The 22,257-nt window shown below is 40.1% G+C and overlaps 1 protein-coding gene across 3 annotated transcripts in view; it reads right to left on the bottom strand.

The window, feature by feature from the left end:
- Positions 1-14,896, bottom strand: part of dscama (Down syndrome cell adhesion molecule a) — a 91,163-nt gene extending 76,267 nt beyond the window's left edge. For 2 of the 3 annotated variants that reach the window (XM_056397293.1, XM_056397294.1), the window contains exon 1: positions 13,798-14,895. In XM_056397293.1, coding sequence (XP_056253268.1) covers positions 13,798-13,840 — 43 coding nt within the window. In that variant the 5' untranslated portion in view covers positions 13,841-14,895. Of the gene's footprint in view, positions 1-13,797 lie in introns of all 3 variants that reach the window. The other variant, XM_056397295.1, reaches the window with a different exon arrangement.
- Between the last annotated feature and the right edge of the window lie 7,361 nt (positions 14,897-22,257).

Here is a 22,257-nt window from a genome sequence, read left to right as displayed (position 1 = left end):
TGAAAACACACCAGTTGATAAGATTCTCAACATCAAGAATAAACGAAGAAGTGTTTTATCTTCCATGTAATGTGTCGTCAGTAAGACCCACAAACCTCCACTCTGACAATGCCCATCAGTGGTTGCTTCCAAATCACCCAAGCAATTTATTTAAGTAAATATCTGATCAATACCGGTCCCACTAACACGCAACATAAATAGGCCTATGCATTAGCCCGTGCATTAGCCCACTGATGTGTCAGGGGCTTTTTTCTCAGCCTGTGTTTACCTCAACCAAACAACATTAATCAACCTTGGCTGAATGTGCTTGGGGGGGCTTCATGTTTTCTTGTTCAAATGACAAAAGCTCGCTGCTTTATTTTATTTCATTGACTGCTTGGCTTTCTGGAACAACAGCCTTATATTCACCCTTTCTTTTATGATTTTATCACACCGAATTAGCTATTAGCCACAACATGTCTGCCCTGCCCAAGGCCACTAATGTATTTAAACATCAGAGTCCAATTGGCTCTCAGCCACAGTGCGGCCCTCACCAGGTCAGGGATCTCTGTGGTGCTACAGTGGGCACCAGGGCATCAAGACATTAGGGCAGCTCCACTGGGGCAAACAAGCACTGAGCCACACTGACAGCTCATGGCAGGCGATGCAGGTAATTAAGGCAGAGCTCTGCAGAGACCGCCTAGGGAGGGGAGAGCGGGGGCTGGGGGAATGGAAAAGGGGGAGGGATAGAGGAGGGGGGGCAGGATGGCCTCATGATGACAGTGAGTAAGCATCCAACCCCCCCTGCCATCCCAACCCCCATAACCTCTCCCCTCATCCTCTCCTGCCCTAGGGGCTTACACAATAAGCGGTAAAGAGAAGTGCTGCGCCGAGCCGAGATGCACAGATCGGAGAACAGGGTCCCCTCACTCTCCCAAATCATTGGCTCCCAATTTGCCCTCATGAATAATGTTGAGCGGTGTGCTCAGTGCCATACAGCCGCTATGTAAAACCAATGATACCCTCCTTTGATGTCAACTCTCTGGAGGGCGAGAGGCGAGTCACTGTGGAGTGGGTTAGTTGATGCATATGAACGCTCATTTACATGAGCACCAACAGGAGAGGAGGGAGTTCCCACCTACTGGGTACTTTGAAGACCTTAATCAGTTACATCACCAAGGTGGAAATGGACAAATACTCCAAATCAACTGAGACAGAGGAAGCGAGAGAGAGAGAGAAAAAAAAGCGAGTGATGGCTAAAAGGGGAGAAAATCCTGTGAGTAAGTAAACAAGCTCTAGCTGCTGGCACCGAGGCTAATATGCAAAAGCACATCAAGAGAAAGAAGAGAAAGAGGTAAAAACAACCATATGAGACATTCATAATGCTCCATTACCCTTCCTAAGTGACACAGCATTGAAATGACAGCATGTACCCGATGTAGCAGCTTCTAATATTATTTCACATGAATATCAAAGTGTGAATCAGAGCTTGATGTAGATGCTGGTTACTTCAGAGCTCTGGAGGCACAGAGGTTAGCTCACATACTGCTTTATACAAAGCCAATTTAAAACCCATTACATACAGTAGCCATGTATGTCTGTCTTCTGACACATTACACTGAATGACATTTTTAGTCCATGCAATCCAAATGTTCTTAAATTACTCTCGGCTGAAGTGACCAAGTAATTGTAAATTATCACTGTGGTTTCCTTGAGCAGGTTTTTAGCCATTCTGGCAGCTTGGCTCTGCGGCTGGCAATGTCAGTTGGTCAGTCCAGACTGAAATATCTCAACAGCAATGAAACAGATTGTCATGAAATTCTGTGCAGTCATTCACGGTCCCCAGAGAGTTCCTACTGACTTTGATGATCTGCTGACCTTTTCTCTAGCACTGTCATCAATTCATTCACTTATCCTTTGAAATATCCCAACATCTGCTAGAAGGACTGGCACAAACTTTGGTAAAGAAAATGAAAATTACTGGTTTCTTTTAGTGCCACCATGTGATTGACACTCGAGGCTTTGAGAATCATCTCAACAACTATCAGTGATTATTTGTACAAGTCTGCATCTTAAAGGACTAGTTTGACATTGTGGAAAACATCTATGCTCATTTATTTTCTTTCCACAAGTCAGATAAGGAGATTGATACCACTTTTATATCTGTACAATAAATGTGAAGCTAGAGCCAGCAGGCATTTAGCTTAGCTTAGCATAAAGACAAAATCCACCTACCAACATTTCTAAAGCTCACTTATTGACATGCTATATCTTTAATCCATACAAAAAACAGGACAACCAGACAGGCTGTGTGTTACGCGTGTTGTGTGTGTCTTCACAGTGACAATAAGACTGAAGAAACAGTCAGACACATATCCCCCGTCATTGTCTGCGTAGTAACACGGTAGTTCAATGGTTCACAAACTGTAGTTCCAAAGGAAAGGACTGTCTGACATCAAGATAAAGTGGCGAAAATAAAATAAAGCTACACTTCAACTGATATTGGTTTTTTTTCTGTGGGCATTTTTTAAAGTGGCTCAAACTAGTTTTTTTTCCATAGCAGCACATCACTCAGCTTCTGTGCTCCTGCTGCTTCTTTAAACTGAGAGCCTGCTGATTTGAATCTACTGCAGGTAATAAACTGACTATATATAGCTACCTCACACAACCCCACGTCAAATAACCCAAACTGTCACTTTAAACAGATTAGATATGATGTGTTGTGTTATCTAAAGTAAGCTTGAGGGGTGCTGGTACTGTAAGCAGATTGTGCTACCCACCAGCTGCTTGGTGACATTAATGACATCAATATTCTCACCTGACTCTCAGAAAGAAGGTGAATACACTTATTTCCAAAAATGCTCAAGTATTCCTTTAACTTGAGCATTTTCATTGTTCACTTCCCCTTTTAAATAACTAGAAGTTGTATTCATGAAAGGCCAAAGGCATCAGTCACTCACAGTCATTGATGAATTAACTGTCTTACACATGACAAGAAAGTTAACACCAGCAAAGTGCAGTCTTGCCTGGTGGTGCCGAGACTTGGTGATATAAAATTTTAGTTCTTGTCTTCATTCAACAAAGTGCTGGAATATATTTTAAGTGCGCTCATTTTAAGTTAGAGCTGTTAGTTATTGACTTTCTCGTCTGAACAGTTCTACAGTACTTGACTCAAATTTGCATGTAATATATTGCAGCACAATAAACACTGTGCATGCTTTTAGAGAGGAAAAGAGTGGCAATATTTCTATTTCAGTAAAATTCCACCCACCTCTGCTTTCTGTACTGTCAAGTGCGACTCTGACTGAGCTGAGAGACAGAGAGAGAGGAGGTGGATCTCAGGTGAGCTGAGAGGGAGGACATTAAACCCAGCAGGGAAGGATGAACGGGGAGATTAGCTGAAGGAGGAAGGCTAACAGCTTGAAGATCATCTTCATAAAGCATTGTACTACTATACAGCACGGCATACATGTCATATCAACCTGAATATTCAGGTTTACTTTATTTCTTCTGTGACGTAGAGAAGAAATTGAGAGGAAAGTTTGTAATATATATTTATGTAATATGTTTTAATGAATAAATTTGATTTATTTTGACATATGACTGAGGGCATGTGGTGACTAAACATGTTGACATGAATGACTGAGAGCTGAAATGCAACATGGGTGGTAAACCACAGGCCAAAAACATGACTAGGAAATGTTTACTCAAGTTCAGGCAGCACTGATGCATTCAGCCTGTCTGCTGCTGTTTGGTTTGACTTGTTTTCCAGTGGAAAGAGCCCATTTAACGCACGGGTGACGTGTCCATTTCTGCCATGTGACCATTTTGTCAGATAGAAGATTTTGGATCATTTTCCTTGCATCAAAGAAAAGAGACAACATGTCTGACCTGTGTGTCTGCACCATTAAGCCTACCAAATATACAAACACATCTCAACTATAACAGGTGTGTGGGATATGAAGACTGTGCTTACATAACAAAAATGCAACCTTAGGCCTCATTTGAGGTTATGATCCTGTGATCCACAGTGAGATGCTGCATCAGTTTATAAAGGGGCCCATTTGGATGAAAATTTGCTATTTTAAAACACACTCTTTATCATTATAGAAAGAGAACTTTGAAAAGAAGATGGCTGGAGACTAACTCCGTTCAGTAGTGCAAAAACAGAAGATGGAAAATATTCTTCTAAAGCAGGACTACTTACACTGATTTACTTTATAGCCTCATAGAGAAAATTGTAAAATATGTTTTCTTATAACTTCATCATGGTGTTTAATATGCAGTGTATTAGCAAGTAATTACAAAAAAAATCCCAACGGTTTACTTGCATCAAAATGGATAAACAGAATACAGTGCTGCCTGAATCACTTATCACAATAAAAGAAAGATGCTTTAATAACTTACAACAGGAATGAATTCTGTTTAAATGCCATGTTATTTTTGTATTAACCGAGGGTGGTAAAAATGAAAGCCATTTGCAGGAGAGAAACAAAAAGGCGGAATGAGCTGGCAGTTGACAATGGAGGGCAAATCAAAGTCCTGGGGTTAAATGGGATTGTGGGTCAGATGACTAGACATCGTTGCCTTTCCGCTCACAGCCATCCTCAGCTGCAGAAAAATATCAACCCCCTCCTGCCCAACACTCTCTTCCTCCACCCCCTCCTACCCCCCCTTCAACAGCCTTCCATTTGCCTCAAAGGCGAGAGTATTTCATCTTCAGTAACCCCACTGCAGGAGAGAATCCTCCCTTACTGCTACAATGCAATCAGCGAACCAGTCGACGCAGATCTGTGTGTCTGCACATCTTAAAGTTTTTGTGCATCCAACTCTTCAATTTACCTTTAATCAGGAAGCAAAACAAGACTAAAATCACAGAACAGTCATTCTAAAAATACACCATGTGATACCACAGTGGCATTGAATCCCATAATGGGCGCACCATACAGAACCTACTCATTGAGTCCTACAGGAGGCTGTCTGTACAGCAGATTATAAATCACCCTGATGGATACACGGTCAACCGAGAGTAACAGACATAGGCAATGACTGAGAAAATGGCAGCTATCTGCATTAGAGCTGCACTCAATCTGCACACAGACAAAGTCATCCTTTATTAATCATCATGTTTTCGGTGATTACCAGACTACAGTACATCGCGAGCAACATTTCATTTATGTTCATAACCACTTCCCAGTGCAGCCCCACATACATCTCTCCCTGTCCTATGCCTGGATTGTGTGTTTCAGACTGCCTGCCTGGTGACAAGGGGGCTCTGCAAACACTGCTAGGCAGCAAAATACACATCAATGTATTCAGAGCGTTTACTGCCCGGGATTAATCAAATTATAATTTAATCATCTGATCAAACAGCAATTAGCATAATCACTTCTGGGAAAGGCCTGATAGAGTGGAGAGTGGAGCGGAATGGAGCTGGGGGCTAGCAACACTTTAATGGAACATTTGCCAGAATGTTTGAAAATGTTACACATTTCGAGCTACAGGAACAGAGCAGGATTTTGAATGCTAATCAGCACGGTTTGGTTATGCCTAATGAATACGTCCAGTCGGCAGCCACAGGGGAAGAAATTTTTTATGGTTGATAACGACTTTTATGATTTACTGTTCAGCTTTTCTTCACTACAACACAACAAAAATGGCAACATCACTTTATTTCTGAAACAATAAAATGATTTAATATTATTATGTTTAGTTTTTATGATTTGGTATTAACTGATATAAATATTATTATTTTTATTCTTTTTTATTCATTTATTTTTATTCCCATTCTTTCCATTGAGCCTGATGAAGCACCATCCTGTCCGCTAGGTTGCTATGTTTGAAAGATATTACAAACATAGCAAGCTGTGTTTGAAATGTCCTCTACCTAATTTGTTCTGAATATTGTAGCACAGGGACTTGACCACTTGAGAGTTTCTGGTTGAAAATGTTCTATGCTTTCATTAATTGCACTGTCAGTGCCTCACCTCCCCAGAAGTTGTTTGTTAAATTATATATATAATAATATTGTAAATAGCCCAGTTTACCAGGCTCCAGCCATGTTGACAGATAATATAGATAACAAAGCAGCTGTAGACTCATATCTTAAAGTTCCTCTCCAGACTTTGCTCTGTTTAACATGGTTTTACCACATAAAAAGTAAAAAAACAAAAAACACATCTAAGAAGCACATCTACATTTACTTCCTCATTGAGAAATTCTGGATCAAGCCTTGTGCCCCGCCCACCACCGCTGCCTGCGCTAGGTTGACTGGTGAAAGATCAGTGCGCAGAGGAAATAAGTATAGAAACTCTGCCATAAGTTTGAGCCTCTGTCAGACGCAGACTCACATGAAGAGTCTGTTGTGACCAAAATCAGCGACTAGCAGCCGTAGCAGAACTGTTAGCATCTTTTACTTGTTTATGTTCTTTGTTAGCTTGTAATTAGCAGTGGCTGAAAGATCATTATTGACAAGGTTAAAGGGTTTTTCGTGTGTTTTAACCTCGTTAACAAGGTTAAAAACTTGATATTAATTGGAGGGGATTTTTAAGGTTGAGAGTTTTCTGGCAGGATATTAACATTTCGCATGTAACAAATCACATTCTACTGTATAGTCTTTAACTTCAGCAAGGATAATCTGTTATGACTGGGGAATAAAGAGCATAAATAGGTGGGTTGCTACATGAGTCATTTATAACGTGTTATATAGGTACTGAACTGAAATGAAACGTGTGCTATTTGATCCCCTAAAGCTTTTTGCATGCGTCTTGAATTTTCAATCTCTAAAGAATTTCAGACACCAAATGCTGTGTGCTAATCATGGCAGTGCAAGACAGCTCTTTACTTTGTTGTTAGATTCACATACTGTGTGGGAAATGTTATGTGAATTGCCAGAATTGTCTCAAGGATACAACATTTAGAATTCACTAAGAATTTTGGTTTGACTCTGGCCTCACAAACATGGACGAAATGCTGTGTCTTGTAAGTGATATGACACTGCACATTATAAACAGAAAAGTAGTAGTAGCAGTATGAGATGTCACTGGGCTACAAATGTTTTATTGTATATTGCTGCATTATTCTGATTGTTACAATATACACAGACACATATATATAAATATATATATATATATATATATATATATATATGAGAGAGAGAGAGAGAGAGAGAGAGAGAGAGAGAGAGAGAGAGAGAGAGAGGAGTAGCACATGCTCACACAGATATTTCTCCAGCACCATCTGACTGTACATACAGTGTGGAGCTCATTTAAATGTACTCCGATAAGGATAAAGAATAAAAGAATAAAGAAAGGGGAGGATGTCTCTGTGTCAGCAAACTTCACTCAGTCTCTTCTTCTCAGGAATATACTGTATACATAAGCAGTATTAAATTTGGCACATATGAAGCTGATGTCTCTGTGCATGCAGACAGGTGTCTACATCCAACAAGGACATGTAGAAACCCCACCAGGCAGAGTCTCTGTGGGGGTTGTTTGGCAACAACTCCATCACCTCAGTAACCAACCTCTTCTGCCAAGAGTAGTATACTGTACATCGTGCAACTATAGTATTTTGCTTTAGAAAAACACATTCATGCCACCTTATCAACAAATGAGCCTAAATATTCACACCTAACATATGCAAAACGTGTACTGGGGGGGATACTGTATGTTCAAAGTAAAATCACTGAATAGCAACATTTGTGAAAAGCATGAACATTAAAATCACTTGGTAAGATAAAAAAAATTGCACCATTGGATTAATATTTGAATGTCAATACTAATTTCTAGTGTAATAATGAACACAAATGCAGATCTCTGGAGTAAAGTTTGCCTGTTTCACTGAACTTTATGAATGTCACCATGTAATTTTTGTTTGCATGTCAATATTAGTCCTAATGTGCAGATGACACCAGAGAAAGTCTCTTCATTCTTCCTACATTTTTTTTTACCTCTGGCTCTACCTCTTCATATTTTCATACCTGACAACAGCAGCTAAGCACATCTCTGTTCTAACTTATGTGAACAGAATAAAACTGTTTTCTTGTTTGTTTTTATTACCACTGCATTTATGATCTCAGTAAGACCACAACCACAACAGGCAAACATATCACAGGTTCCTCTGCTATCGAGCAGCTGCAGTGCATCAACTCAGCTAAGCTACACCTGCCAAACAGCCCCAAATCGTCACTGTATGGGTTTGTATGGAGAATAGCGAGTAACCATCTGTTTTTTTAGTTTATCTAAATCAAAAATAGTCTGCTGTGTGGTACATCTTTATCTGACATGTAAGACATCGAGTGTTATAACATAAACTCTCAATAGAATCCTTCAGGTTAATGTAGGAAACCCTGGACAGCGAGCAAAGAGCACTGGTCAGGTCCTTCATTTAAAGAATGACCTGAGCTCCACTTGGCTTACGTCTCGCTGTACCTGCGTGGCCACAGCATTAACCTACTGCCCTATTTTATAATGAAAGCCTACAGACACAAACAACACAACTAATTGCCGTCTTGTTAAGTCACTGGTCCAGTCAACAGATGCCTAAATCTTTGGTTCACCAATATCACTGTCTTACTGTACCATTACACATTCATGTAAAGCCATTTTGAACAAAAATTGGAAATACATGTCACAAAAAAATCTCAAAGGGACTCTAGTAAGAAGCTTTCTCATCTACCAAACTTAACTGTGTCACTCAAACTAAATTGACTCAAATTAACCAATAAACCAAAGCTCTCTGGTTTTAGATCAAAATACTGTAACAACTGATAAGTAACAAAACAAGCCGTGATTCTGACGTCCATGTGAGGTGGCAGATGTGTATGAATGCCAGATGTTTATAAGCATCTGTAACAATGTTCATCTATAAAACATTCACAAGCTTGAGAACCTCCTGCCATATGTTGTAATAACAGTCTTTCAAATGACTGCAATGTTTTTCAACCCATTTGCCTTGACCTTATTATTTCAACTTCAGATTTTGCTGACATTTAATTAATCATCACATTGTTCTCATGTCTGCTGCATCACTAATTATCACCAGCAAAAGCAGCAGTTTAACATTATTTAACCATGCTGTACAAGTATAAAAAGCTATAGCAACCTCTATTACTAAGTCTGACACTTGATACACAAAACTATGAACTATAACTGGACAAAATGATAAAGTGAAAGCTTTGTCTATTTCCTATTAGATATACAATGAAGATTGTTGTCTCCATCAGTGTCAAAGAGTATAACTGTGTGATATATGGGAACATGTCTATAATAGCCTTGTTTCTGCATGGAAAACCAGGCTGATTTGATATGATTCTTTGAGCTTTAGATACCACATAACACGAGCTGACTCCATGTGTCCCTCTTCCCCCTCTCTTCCTCCTCTTTTTCTGCCTCACTACACACTATCATCTCCTTAAGCATTCTGGTCTGGGTTAAATGAAACCTTTAACAGTTCAATGTGCATCCATTAACATATGCTTGAGTCTACTCTTGTCTGAACAGCCAAGCTCGGGCGTGAGCACACACAGTGGAGCGACACAAAAATCTTGACCCGATGGCACTGACAAATCCTGGAGTGATTAGTGAGTCCACGAAAACAGCATGTCACTAATACCTTCTGATATTAAGCCTCATCCATAATTAAACTAAATAATAATACAAAAAAATCTTCCTGAACCTGAACTGTGCTTCTTTAAGTGACCAAAAAAAAATGAAGTCAGCAAAGAATTTAAGTGATGACCTAAATTCCAACACTGGAAAACATGTTACTGAATGAGATGGTGTCACTAATATTTTGCGGCATTAGTATAATGATTAAACATTATATATAATGTGAAATTTTGAGAACAGCAGAACACTAAAAGTTTCCAGTCTTGTAAGGGAAAAGTCTGGTTTTAAAACTTTTAAAAACATAAATCAAAGACATAATTAATTAATAATTAACAAAACACGTTCAAAATGTGGGTTAAATGAATGTATGGATATTCCACCTCTGTCAAACATCATATTGTGAAGAGTACACGTTATAACCAGTATGCTCTGCTCAGCATTATAACACATCGAGTTGAAAATAATATAAAGAATAATCATAGAATAAATAATAAATAATATAAATAAATAATTCCCATTGGCCTACATTGTGTTGATATTAATGTGCGACTGAAGAGCTGAACTCAATTGTTGTTGGCTGATGTGTGTTGCTGTGACTCTGTCAACCCGTCGTGGCTCTATGTGAAGTGACAGATGTATACCAAAAGACAGTAGCCTGCGCAGGCCTAGTTTCCCACTGGCCTTAATGTGACCTCTAAGCAGTGCTGTTTTGACTGGTGATTATTGGTCAAAACAAAGTCGTGCCACCAAAGTTTTTACAGATTCATTCAGAGCGAATGTTCTGCAATTTGGGAGATACATTCATTAAAAACCTTTTCTCATTACACTGATGATAAATTAGTAGTCATTTCTTGGGGAGATGGTGTAACCCATGTCTTGAAACATACCCTTTCGATGAGTCAGGAAACTACAGAGATATTAAAATCAATAAGTTGATCCGACTGTAACTGGTAAAATGACATGGATGAGCATGACTGAATTGTGGTCATACATTTGACATCTTCCTCACAAACCCGGGACTCCTTTCTGAGCTTCTCGGGGTTAATATGGAGCACGATTACTCCTGATCAAAATGAACAGCCTAACTGCTGATGACAGGTACTCAGAAGCTCGGGTTCTGTATCTTTAATCCCCCAAAATCGTTTTTCAGCATGAAGCTGCTCTGAGACAGTTTCCTGTGTTCAGTCTGTTGCTATGATGTTCTGACCTGGGAAGAAATGTTGAGAGAAACTGAATTCTGCTTAATCATTAATCATGTTTGATGTCTGAATTAAGCCATACTGAAAATACTTGTGTTTTAATAAGCGGAGGTACCATTTCTCCAGCAGCCCCTCGCTGTCCTAAGCTGGAAGCTAAAAATACCCGTGCACAGTGATGCTAAGAGCCAATTGAGGAGCTTTGCTGTATATTTACACAGCTTATTAGTGTCCAATTGAGCATGTGTCAGATTTCCCCCCCGGCATAGCTGTGCAAAAACAACATTATGCCATTTCCCCAATTTTATCTCTTCATAACTGGAATATGTTGTTCGTATTCCATTTAGGTTTTAATAGACACTTTTGCAAGAGCACTTTAGAAGCTCAAGCATCACTGAAGTGAACTCTTCAGCATATTTTACTCTCTGCAGCAGTGAATTGTTTATATCTACTGTAGATGAGATTGAAAATGTGTCCTCAAATTGGCAAACGGCAATTCAGAGCAAAATGGAGTTGGTAGGTACTATTCATAAATGACTACTACTAACTCGAACTACAGCTGCAGTGCAAATAGGTGGATAGAAGATGTAATGTTTTAAATCTACTAACAGGCAATGCAAATACAAATATCTACATAAAAAGACAAAAGATAACATGAACAGACAAAAAAAATTAAATCAGTCTTGAAATAAAATGTTACTCCCATATCTACAGTATTATCAGGAAACAGTGAAATCTATCAGGAAGCATTGCCAGGGTCACCTGAACAGAGCACAGTGTTGCTCAAGCCCAAAGCCCACACTGCAACAACACTCATTACCCAGGTCTCCATAGAGACAACCTCAGCAGCCTGTACTGGACCAGAGCCCTAAAAGCCTTTATTTCAGGAAGCTACATCTCTCTGTCCAGAAGAGGCGCAAAATTAACCATTCTGATGGAGACTCTTCATTACGACTAATCTTTGCTGGTCTTCCGGAGAAAGCAGATATGCAGCAGAAAGAATTTGGTCTAAGATCAACAACACGGCCCTTTTATTTTGCTTACAGTCAATTTAGCATGCTACAGACACAAGCACAATACAAAGAGAGGATTGTCATATTGCACTCTGGATAATTTTAGTTTCTGCCACAAAACCAACATTTAAATCATTGAATCAATGGAAAAGGTCAGCGTCAAATGAACCGAGTCCGTCCATGTGAAAGGCACTGCATCTGCAGCAAGCACAAATGTAGCATTCACCACAATTACAAGTGCTGTTGCTGCCATTCAAAGTTTCCATGTAGATGTCTCTAGCAGCAGCCATTTTGCAACGCTGTTGCCTGGACCAAAGAGACTGAAAAAGCCATTCACAAGCAAAGCGATAGATCGTGCTCAGCAAACAGACGTTTCAGCACAGCACTGAGGGAGATTTGAAATGGACATCGGCGTCCTCTCCGTCTCTTCAAAATGTCTCGCTTCAATTACAGAAAAAAATGTTTGCTACACCGCCGTCACAGCTTTTACTCCATTCTCTCCTATAAATAACCACTGCCTTCATTGAACCCTTTAGCATGGCCACAAAATGGTTTTCCTGTCATCTTTGCTTGACGTATCACCATCTACTCTCAGTTCACATTGTGTCCACTTTTGATTTTTTTAACCCTTTTCCCTCCTTGTACCTTTCAAAAGATCTTCTAAATACCCCAATTTTCTTTCGAGCTGATTTCTGCCCCCCAACACGCGCACCTCCCACCCCCTACCCACAGCCCCTTGTCCTCCTCATACCCCCCCTTCCTTACACACCCTTGTTGTATTCGCTGTAAAAAATCAGTCAACCTCAATCCAAAAAATAAAAAAAATAAAAAAAATAAACAAAACACCATTGCTACTTATCAAATCTGTCTTTTGAGGATTTTACTGTGCACAAAATGCTTTTTGCAAGATGTGCACTTGGGCAAGGGTGATAGTGCTTGTCTCATTTTTTTTCCAATCCAAAATGACTCCATGTCTGTGCTTCTAATATGGCGGGTGCAATGCCAGAAAAAAGCACAGCCAACCTATTTAATCCTTTTTTCAGAGGACCCTCCATAGATCTAACAGAATGTATACAATATAGTCATGTTAATGTTATTTAATTTCATATTTAATTAAAAAAAATAAAAAAAAACTTATGGCATGCAAGTAAATACAGCACATTTTTCATCAGTATACCTCTTGCTTAAGGAGAGGATTTCTGAATTAAAAATTAACTTCATGTCAATTAAAAAAATATTTCAGTTTCATTAAGTAAATAATTCTTCTGTTTGAATGCAATTCATAGGTAGGTTTGAGATTTAAACAAACAAATACACCAGGTAAACGTGCAAATGTGTTACAATTAAATTATTTACTAAAAGATTTACTAGATAATTTTTCTCATAAGCCACATACATGAAAATGTGATTGAAAACTGTTAATTTGCATATTTAGCATCTAAAAATGATGTAGGCAAATGCACTTAGACTGAGGCCCAGTGCAGTTTGATGAGAGAGAATAAATAATTATTTCTGGTACCAACTGAGAGAGAAACTAAATAATTGTGAGATTTTATTTCAGGCCTTGAATTCTCTAAAAATTAATTGTGCAAAAACTAAACTAAAAAAATACGTTAAATGCCTTGTTCCTAGTGCAGTACAGGCTGCACCTATCACTCAACCTACATTTCTCCTCTCTCTCTCTCTCTCTCTCCCTGTATATATACACATATATTTAAGCAAAGCTCCATCTTAAATCTTCAAAATGCATGAGTGGTTATACGTTCTTAATCCCTATAAATGTACATGTGGATGTATCCAACCCCAAAAAGCCCATGCACTGCCTGTGTCAGGACATAGCAACAGCCTGTTCCTCCGCTCAATTCTCCAGGAAAAAAATTGAATCATACCTTCAGTGTGGAAATGCTTGCAGACTATTTCAGATAGTATTTGTACACTCAGTCCTCTGGGTTAATTAACATAAACTTGAAGTTTAACGGGCACAAATGCATCACCTACCATTCAAGATGCACTGGGAAAAGATAAGAGCCAATATCCACATGCCCCGCTCCGTTCAATATCCAAGCTTATGCTTTTTCTTCTTTTCTCCCCGCACTCTTTCTTCTTGTTATTTCTTCCTTTTATTTTTTTCAACAAGTCAATTGCAATGAAAGAAAAGGGAGCTTGCAAATATCTATTTCTCTCCCTCTCTCTCTTTCTCTCCCTCTCTCTCTCCCTCAATCCTTTACGTTTGGAGGAAGATGAAGAGGAGGTTTGAGCTTCTTCTGCTGCTGCTGATTGTCTCCTGGTACAGCGGGAGATAGTATATGATCCACAACTGTGCGTCTCCCCTTTGACGGACTGACCGCACCGCACCGCGCCGGGCCTCAGTGCAGCCGTCCCCCCGTGTCGGAGCGCTGCTCTGCGTGGAACATGAGGGAGCTCGGCTCGGTGCGCTCCGGTCCAGGTGAGCTGTGCCGCTGCTGCTGCTGAGTCAGAGGCTGGAGACGCATAGGACACACTGCCAATGCGCACACCCAACTCCACGATTAAACAATTAAAACAAAAAAACAAAAAAACAAAAAGACTCCAAAATCGGATTAAAGAAAAGAATCAATAAATAATAAATAAATAAATTAGAAGTCTAAGCACGGAAAAGAGCCAAACATGTCACCTCAGATACAAGAACAAAATGCGTAAAAGTTGGATTTTTTTTCGAGGATTAAAAAGCGCATGGAGTTGATTGTTAGCTGCGCTGAAAACTCATTCTCTCTTCGCCGCCTCTCTCCGTCCGGCGAGCAACAAGCACACGCATCTTCCCCCCGCAGCCGCACACACAAACTGCGCACACTGGTCCCTGCGCTTATAACCTGCCGTGCCTCAGAGCACTGTGGAATAAACCCTCGCCTCCTTCTCCGCAGCGGCTTTTCTCCCTCTCCATTGCCTTAAAGGTGCAGGGGTGGGGAGAAGGGGGGCGCACAGCTGAGCCTCTGAAGGAGCGTTAAAAAAAAAACAATCTTTCTTTTGTTTTATCACTGGGAAGACGGATCAAGGTGTCCCACTCTGAGAGGGAGAACTGTGCATTAACATAAGCAAGAGAGAATTAGCCCATGCAGGACATCCTTCTATGGTTTGTTGGCACTGCTGTGGTGTAGCAGGCTGGAGGATGGATGCTGAGGGAGGGAGGGAGGGAGGGAGGCAGGGAGGCAGGGAGAGGGAGTGATGTAGGCTACACCTGACTGGATGCTATGTAGGCATTTGGTGGGGAAAAATTCTAAATTATCTTAATTGGAGGAGATCAAATCCTGTCTTTTAATGTGTTTTCTGGATAATTTATGAGCCCTGGGGGCGTTTTGGGGATCCTGCCAGCCTTACCCTGCATTCATTAATTGACCTTGACAAATATAAGCAGCGACCCCCCCCCCCCCCCCCCCCCAATGCACCAGGGGGCATCTAACGGCAGCCATGTCAGACATCCACAGCCCCCTGCATGTGTTCACCTCCAATCAAACCAAAGAGGAGGCTGTGGATTAATATATGAAAACTAAATCTTTCAGCATTAAGGGAATAAGATAGTTTGATAGTGTAAACATATTTTATTTGAACTGGTTAAAGGCCTGACCTCCACGATTTTACAAATTAACAAATTGGAAAATAGCTGTACCTGAAAATGTGAACTTTTTAAATGATTATTTTTGCAATCTAAAGAGATGAATGGAACACGCACATAGTAAATGTTTATTTTTATCTTTCAGCGTGCCAACATCCATGTTATGTTTTTCAGGCATAGTGTTATGATTAGAAAGTCATATTCGCATTATACGTTGAATTTAAAATGATTTTACAGGCACTGACACAATAGTAACTGCAGTGACATCCGCTGCCATGTGACTGTTTGAATTTAGCGTGGCCCATTTATGTTCAAATATCAGGCGAGCCAGAGTTTAGCTCTCCTCCCAGATACAGTGTCTGTCTCTTAGACTTAGCATCCACATCAGACCGACACATGAACATGCTCTGCACCAGGAATACAGGACCTGTCACCGCCTGTCTGGCCCCTTGCATGCTTCCAGCCAGGCATCCCCAAAATAAAACACATCATTATCACTGACTCCAGCCACCCAAACCAACACGGCAGGGAGGAAAACGTGCTATTCCTCACACATTGTATACAAAGTATGTTTTTGTTTGTGTTGAATTTGCCTAATCCCTCTCCACGTCAGTCTCCATGGCTCCCAGCGGTGAGGGGGGTTTGTTGTTCATCCTGTTATGGTGCTGTGTTCATTGTAATGTGCACACCTCTTCCTCTACCTGCCTCTCCACAGCGCTGGTCTGCAGACTGGTACTCTCAACGCCTCACTACCCTTTTCAAATGGATTATTATTGGAAACCATCCAGTTGCGGGCAGCAACCTATTTAGACTGCCTGCAAATGTGGCAACTCATCAGATAAACTGGCAAACATACCAACACCTTATGTTATTACCCGCTGATATTTCCATTAGTTACAGTATGTGTGTGCTATACTCTTGGATTGCCGCCTTTTCCTATTATTACTATTAAGTCAAAAATAACTTGGATTTCACACAAAATGATATTAAATCCAGACATATTTAATAGCCACTGTGTGACCAAAGTCTAACAGACAAATAGTTCGTGGTTTGTGTTGTTGATTTGAAAAAATACAAACTCAAACACAAGAGTGCCAAATAACTTGGCACTGACCCATTTCCTCACCAGTCCCACTGATTAACTGCCCTTTTTTCTTTCTTTTTCTTAGTCTGCTTATGTCCAATCATTCAGCCATATGGTGTCATCCCAGTGGACTGCTGGGTAGAGATTGGATTAAAATCAGACTGTATGGTCATAAAGAGATCAATCCCTATTTCTCTAATCCCTACTTTGACTCTATGATATGTTATGAGGTTATGATGAAATCTAAAGTATTATCCTCTTTAAACCTTCTGTTATTTAAACCTTCGCAGACATTTCTCAGGCTTTTTTTGCATTTATAAAGGGATCTATTGTAAATCTGACACAAAAAGTTTCCAACTGCTGCAGAAAAATGGTGAATGTTTTCTTAAACATTAACACAGTTTTATAAGGTATAAACTGATTTGTATTACAATATACAGTATGAAGTTAATTTCAATGTATTGACACATTATGTGTTCTAAGAATACAGGTCGTATTTTTCAAGCTGTTCTGTTCTGTTATCTCAAGAACTGGTCAATCAAGTCGGAGCATGAAAAATGACCCCTTGTTTTCTTTTCTGGTTTCAGCTTCATTTTTCATGTAAGAATTGGACATTAGACTGGAAATGAAACAACAGATTGAGAGGCAGATGCAGTAATATGTTCACGCCACTTTTAGGCCTAACTTCGTGTGCCTAAAAACATGGCATGGTATGTATGAACAGACAACACATGGCTAAAATCACATTATCCCTCCCACAGGAGTGTAGAATAACAAGTTATGCTTTTACTACTCATGCATTCATAGGAGGGTTGAAGGAAAAGTGGGAGACGCGCACATAGAAACTGATTACATATCCCATTTATGAAAACTGCGAGGGATATGATATTACTCCGCCTCTTAAAAGCAGCTGTAATCCGGGTGGCGTATTTTGTTGAAATGCAGAAAATTCCAGCAAAAATGGCAGCAGTCACCCGAGCAAGACAAAGACACAGGCCAAGGAGACACACAGAGGATTTTCTCCACAAGAATTACTGTTTCAATTTAGTGAACAAATCGTCTTCAAGTGTAACAGATTAAGCAGTCATGCAATACTACTGTTACTTGAAGAAATTAGAGATGATAACAAACCTGTGAATCAGCATTACCACTCCAGCAGTTGTCAAACTCCTTGCCACATTACAACTCTTGACATCTGGTTCTTTTCAGACAGTAATAGCTTCCTCAATGGAAATACTGTAGTCTGAATTTAGTCATGTCCTAACCTTGGTGCTTATTGCACTGCTACAGCACACAAGTCAAGTTATAGGACCAGTTGCTTGCATCCACAAACTAACCCTAACCCTTAATCCACAAGCACATTTACAGAAACAAAAAACGCATTTTCCAAATGTGCAAGTTATACAGTATATAACTTATGCGATGCCAATCAGCAGATCACAAACATTGTGGCTAAATATCCTGGCTCTGTCCTGGATAGCTTAATCTTCCGAAATAGTGCTATCGACGACAAATTAGGCAACAGGACTTCTGGGGAGGCATGGTAACTTTAAGTATTGTTTTTATTCATTTGTTTGTATGGGGATATTTCACAATTAATGTATTGGCACATTATTATCCAAGAGCTCAATTTTAACTGGTGTCCCAACATTTACATTACACAGGAACATGTTACATTGTTTCAAGAGGGAGCTGAGCCGGAGGTCAAAGCTCTCAATTTACCAGTCGATCTTCGTTCCAACTCTAACCTTTGGTCATGAGCTTTGGGTAGTGACCGAAAGAATGAGAACATGGATGCAAGCGGCTGAAATGGGTTTCCTTCGTAGGGTGGCTGAGCTCAGCCTTAGAGATAGGGTTAGGAGAAACGACATCTGGAGGGAGCTCGGAGTAGAATCGCTGTCCCTTCATGTCGAAAAGAGCCAGCTGAGGTGGTTTGGGCATCTGATAAGGATGCCTACCAGGCACCTTCAATGGAGTTTATCCAGGCATTTCCAACTGGGAGGAGACCCCGGTGTAAAACCAGAACGTGCTGGAGGGATTACATATCCCATCTGGCCTGGGAATGCCTTGGAGCTGGAGAGCGTTGGAGAGGTGGATGTGGGGAACCTCCTGCTTAGCCTACTGCTACCATGACCCAACCCCAGATAAGCGGAAGAAAATGGATGGATGGACGTTACATTTTGACAATAGGCTACAGTTCTCTTATATGTTTTACTTCTACTTAAGGTGTGCCCAACGGCCGTGGCTGATGACGCGTTCAACAACCCAGTGCTGCTTGGACTGTACAGGTGGAGTGCTTGTATACACACGCAAAAAGTTTGCTGTATTATATACTTAGATACAGTAATTAGCTTGTTATATATCAACTGCAGCAAATGTTATATTGAAACTATTTTTCCCCTGTTGTGGGCCCATCTGACTTGGTTTGGTCAGAATTAACTTTTCTTTTTATGACGATGTGTTGGCACAGAAGATAAGGTCACAAGGTCTTCAGGGGTTCCTCGGAGAACCCTGGTCTTCCTGGACACCCCTGGAATAACGCCTGCAATGACAGTGTTCAGGCAATTGTTTGTTTCATGCTGCTGGAGACATAACTTAGAGGCCACTCACATCAAATTGACAGCAGTCACGAGTTGCTATTGCTGCTGACTGTTGTGCTTCATCGCCCTTAGTGATGTGCTTAGCTGTGCTTGCTCTTTTGAAATAATTTGAGGCACCTTTGTTTGGGAGGCTCATTCCATTGGTTTTTTTAAACCAGGTGTCGGAAGTTATGGTTAGAGTGCGGGGACATGCGCTGATTATGTGATCTGCCGCAGGTTTGGTACATCCAACATAAAATGAAAAAGCACAGCCTGCGCTTTCTGTGGACTGACCAAGTCACTGTTTACTCTCTAACGTACATACATCTGCCCCTAAGTCATGCCTTGCCTTTGTCTCTGCATTTTCGTACTGATTCTTTACCTCCAAGTGAGCGATTTTTGTTTGTATTTTCATAGTCTAGAGTTTTCTGTTTGTCAAGATTGTAGCAGTTTTTGTAGCCTCCTTTTGGAGTGATTTTCTGTTTGTATTTTGATAGTCTAGAGTTTTCTGTTTGTCAAGTTTGTAGCAACTTTTGTAGCCTCCTTGTAGAGTGATTTTCTGTTGGTTTATTCCTTTTGTTTTAGCAGTTTTGTCCCTCCATTTGGAGTGGTTTTTTGTTTATTAGATTTTTCTCTATAGCATAATTTTCATAGCTGTTTTTATTTCGTCCCTCGCTCACTTGGAGGTAAAGAATCAGTACGAAAATGCAGAGACAAAGGCAAGGCATGGACTGTGATAGTAGGCTGGGGTGCACGACAGGACGAGACACTCTGGCACAAGACAAGGGGAGACGCAGACTATAAGACACATTAGGGCAAATGGGGAACAGGTGGACACAATCAGGAATCAGGGAAGACACTCAGACAGGTGACACATGAGGAAGGGCAAGTGACCTGAAACGAGAGGAGAGTTAACCTTTCAAAATAAAACAGGAAATGATAAGACATGGAGACAGGACAAACCCAAACTTGACCTCACCGTGTGACAAAGGCCTAAAAATATCTCACACAGCACATATTGTGACAAACACTTTTCTGGTCATGAGCCTCCAGGCTTGATCAAAAATACATCTTATATCCACTGGTAACTATGGTGGTGATGAGTCATTTGGAAAGCAGTTTTATTTAAACTTTATATTCTAGATTTTAAAAATCACGTTCAATTTAATTATTTATTTCAAACAAATGTCCTGATTACTTTTACTTCTCTATGTGGTTTACGTTTATAGCTCATTTACAACATAATGTAAGTGAGTTCAACAAGAAGCAAGTGTACAGTGGGGAATAATATCCATTACACGACAAAGGGTTGGATTCCCCAAGGGAAATTTTTATGGCTCTTATTAACAAAATAATCGCAAGCATTTTGATTATATTCAAACAACCCAGTAAAATAGATATCTGCTAATGTCTTAAAGATGACCAATGATGGCAGATTCATTCCAATATGTGGCTCATAATGAATAAGAGGGCTTTGCTGCCTGGGTCAGACTGCTGAATAATTCAAACCACGTTATGGAAGTAGAAATAGAGGAACAGTGGGCGAACGTACATCTTGAGACCCTCGTTTTATTAGATCATCTTTGAATCCTTCTCTCTGACCATAAATTCTGAAAGGAACGTGAGACAAAGTCACAATTCAAGTTTAATGAGTCGACATGTCTGCAGAATAAAGAAATGGAGAAATCGTGTTCCCTTTGAGAGTAATTCCCAGCCATTAGAGGGTAGAAAGTGCTGTGTCTGCTTGAAAAGAAGCTGCGCCATACGCTTTCCACTGCAGGTTACACGAGAAATGACACTCTGCTCTCAAAGCCGGAGCAACAAAGAATTTAAAGGACAAATCCACCCTTGAATTCTCAGAAGATGTTCATAAACTGTATAGTAACTGTACCATCAGTCTTCTGATGTCACCTCTTAAGCCTTTACCCAAACATCTCGTGTTCCTATTATGTTCTACTGAGGTTAATGTTGATGGACAACTTGTTATATCTGTCTCTTGTATGTATGATGGATTTGTCACCGCAAAATTGATGCAAAACAGCAACTCAAGATAAAAGCTTTTGCTATTTCATTTCAGGCTTTATCACCAAACATAAAATTCATTGCTGTTTTACAACATTGTTTCCCACTTGAACTATAGATTAAGAGTCCACAGCCATTCTAGCAACTCTGTGAGGCCGTACTTTGGCACAACTCCTTTAAGCTAAATCAAGGGTGTCAAACTCAATCACAGAGGGGGCCAAAATTAAGAACTGGGTCCAAGTCAAGGGCCAAACGGGGTCAATATTTATTGAAAAACAGACTTAAGTTGACCATATTTTTTCATATATTACGAAAACTCGAGAGCTTGGACAGAATTAAGCTGGAAGAATATTATTCGTTCTTTCTGTACTCCTGCTCAAAAGAATTCTTATTGAAATCCGGTTGACTGCTGGAGATCTCGTGGGAGCAGGCACAAATCATTTCCATATATTTTAGAATTGTCCCACTGTAGCTCCCTTTGGACTAAAATTCACAGCATCCTGGAAACTGTATTTCAAACCAAAATTACTTTGAGATTGGAGATGATGTACCTGATTAAAATGGAGGAACTTGAATGGAGGAAGAAGGATATATTAAAGAAGAAATTTTTAGTGTTCATCATTTTATTCTTGGTGTCTACTAAAATAGATACATAATTTAATGTTCTAAAAAGACATTCCTCTTTGCCCATTTTTGTATTAGCCGGGGGTTTAGCGGAGTCAGGCACTGACTAGATGGCGATGGTGAAGCAGCCCACTCTGGCCTTTGACCACCAAAATCAAATCAGTTCGTCTTTGAGTCCAAGTGAGCGTTTGTACCAAATTTGAAGAAGTTCTGTCAAAGCGTTACTGACATATATTGTCCACAAGAATGGGACATACATACTTACAGACGGACCGACATCTGGATTTCTCTAATGTCTCTGACTTAAGGATGAACTGATCAGATTTTGGGGGTCAAAGGTCACAGGTGTGGTGACGACACAAAGCTCAGTTTTAGCCTTGTGAACGTGATATCTCAGTAACGCCTCGAAGGAACTTCCTCAAATTTGGTAAAAATGTTCACCTGGACTCAACAACAAGCTGATTAGATTTTGGTGGCTAAAGGTCAAAGGTCAAGGTCACGATGACCTCACAAAACACGATTTTGGCTTTGTGAACACAATATCTCCAGAACTCCTCAAG

This window comes from Seriola aureovittata, chromosome 15 (genome assembly GCF_021018895.1).
Source record: "Seriola aureovittata isolate HTS-2021-v1 ecotype China chromosome 15, ASM2101889v1, whole genome shotgun sequence".
NCBI lineage: Eukaryota > Metazoa > Chordata > Actinopteri > Carangiformes > Carangidae > Seriola > Seriola aureovittata.
This window is presented reverse-complemented; position numbering and strand designations above follow the sequence as displayed.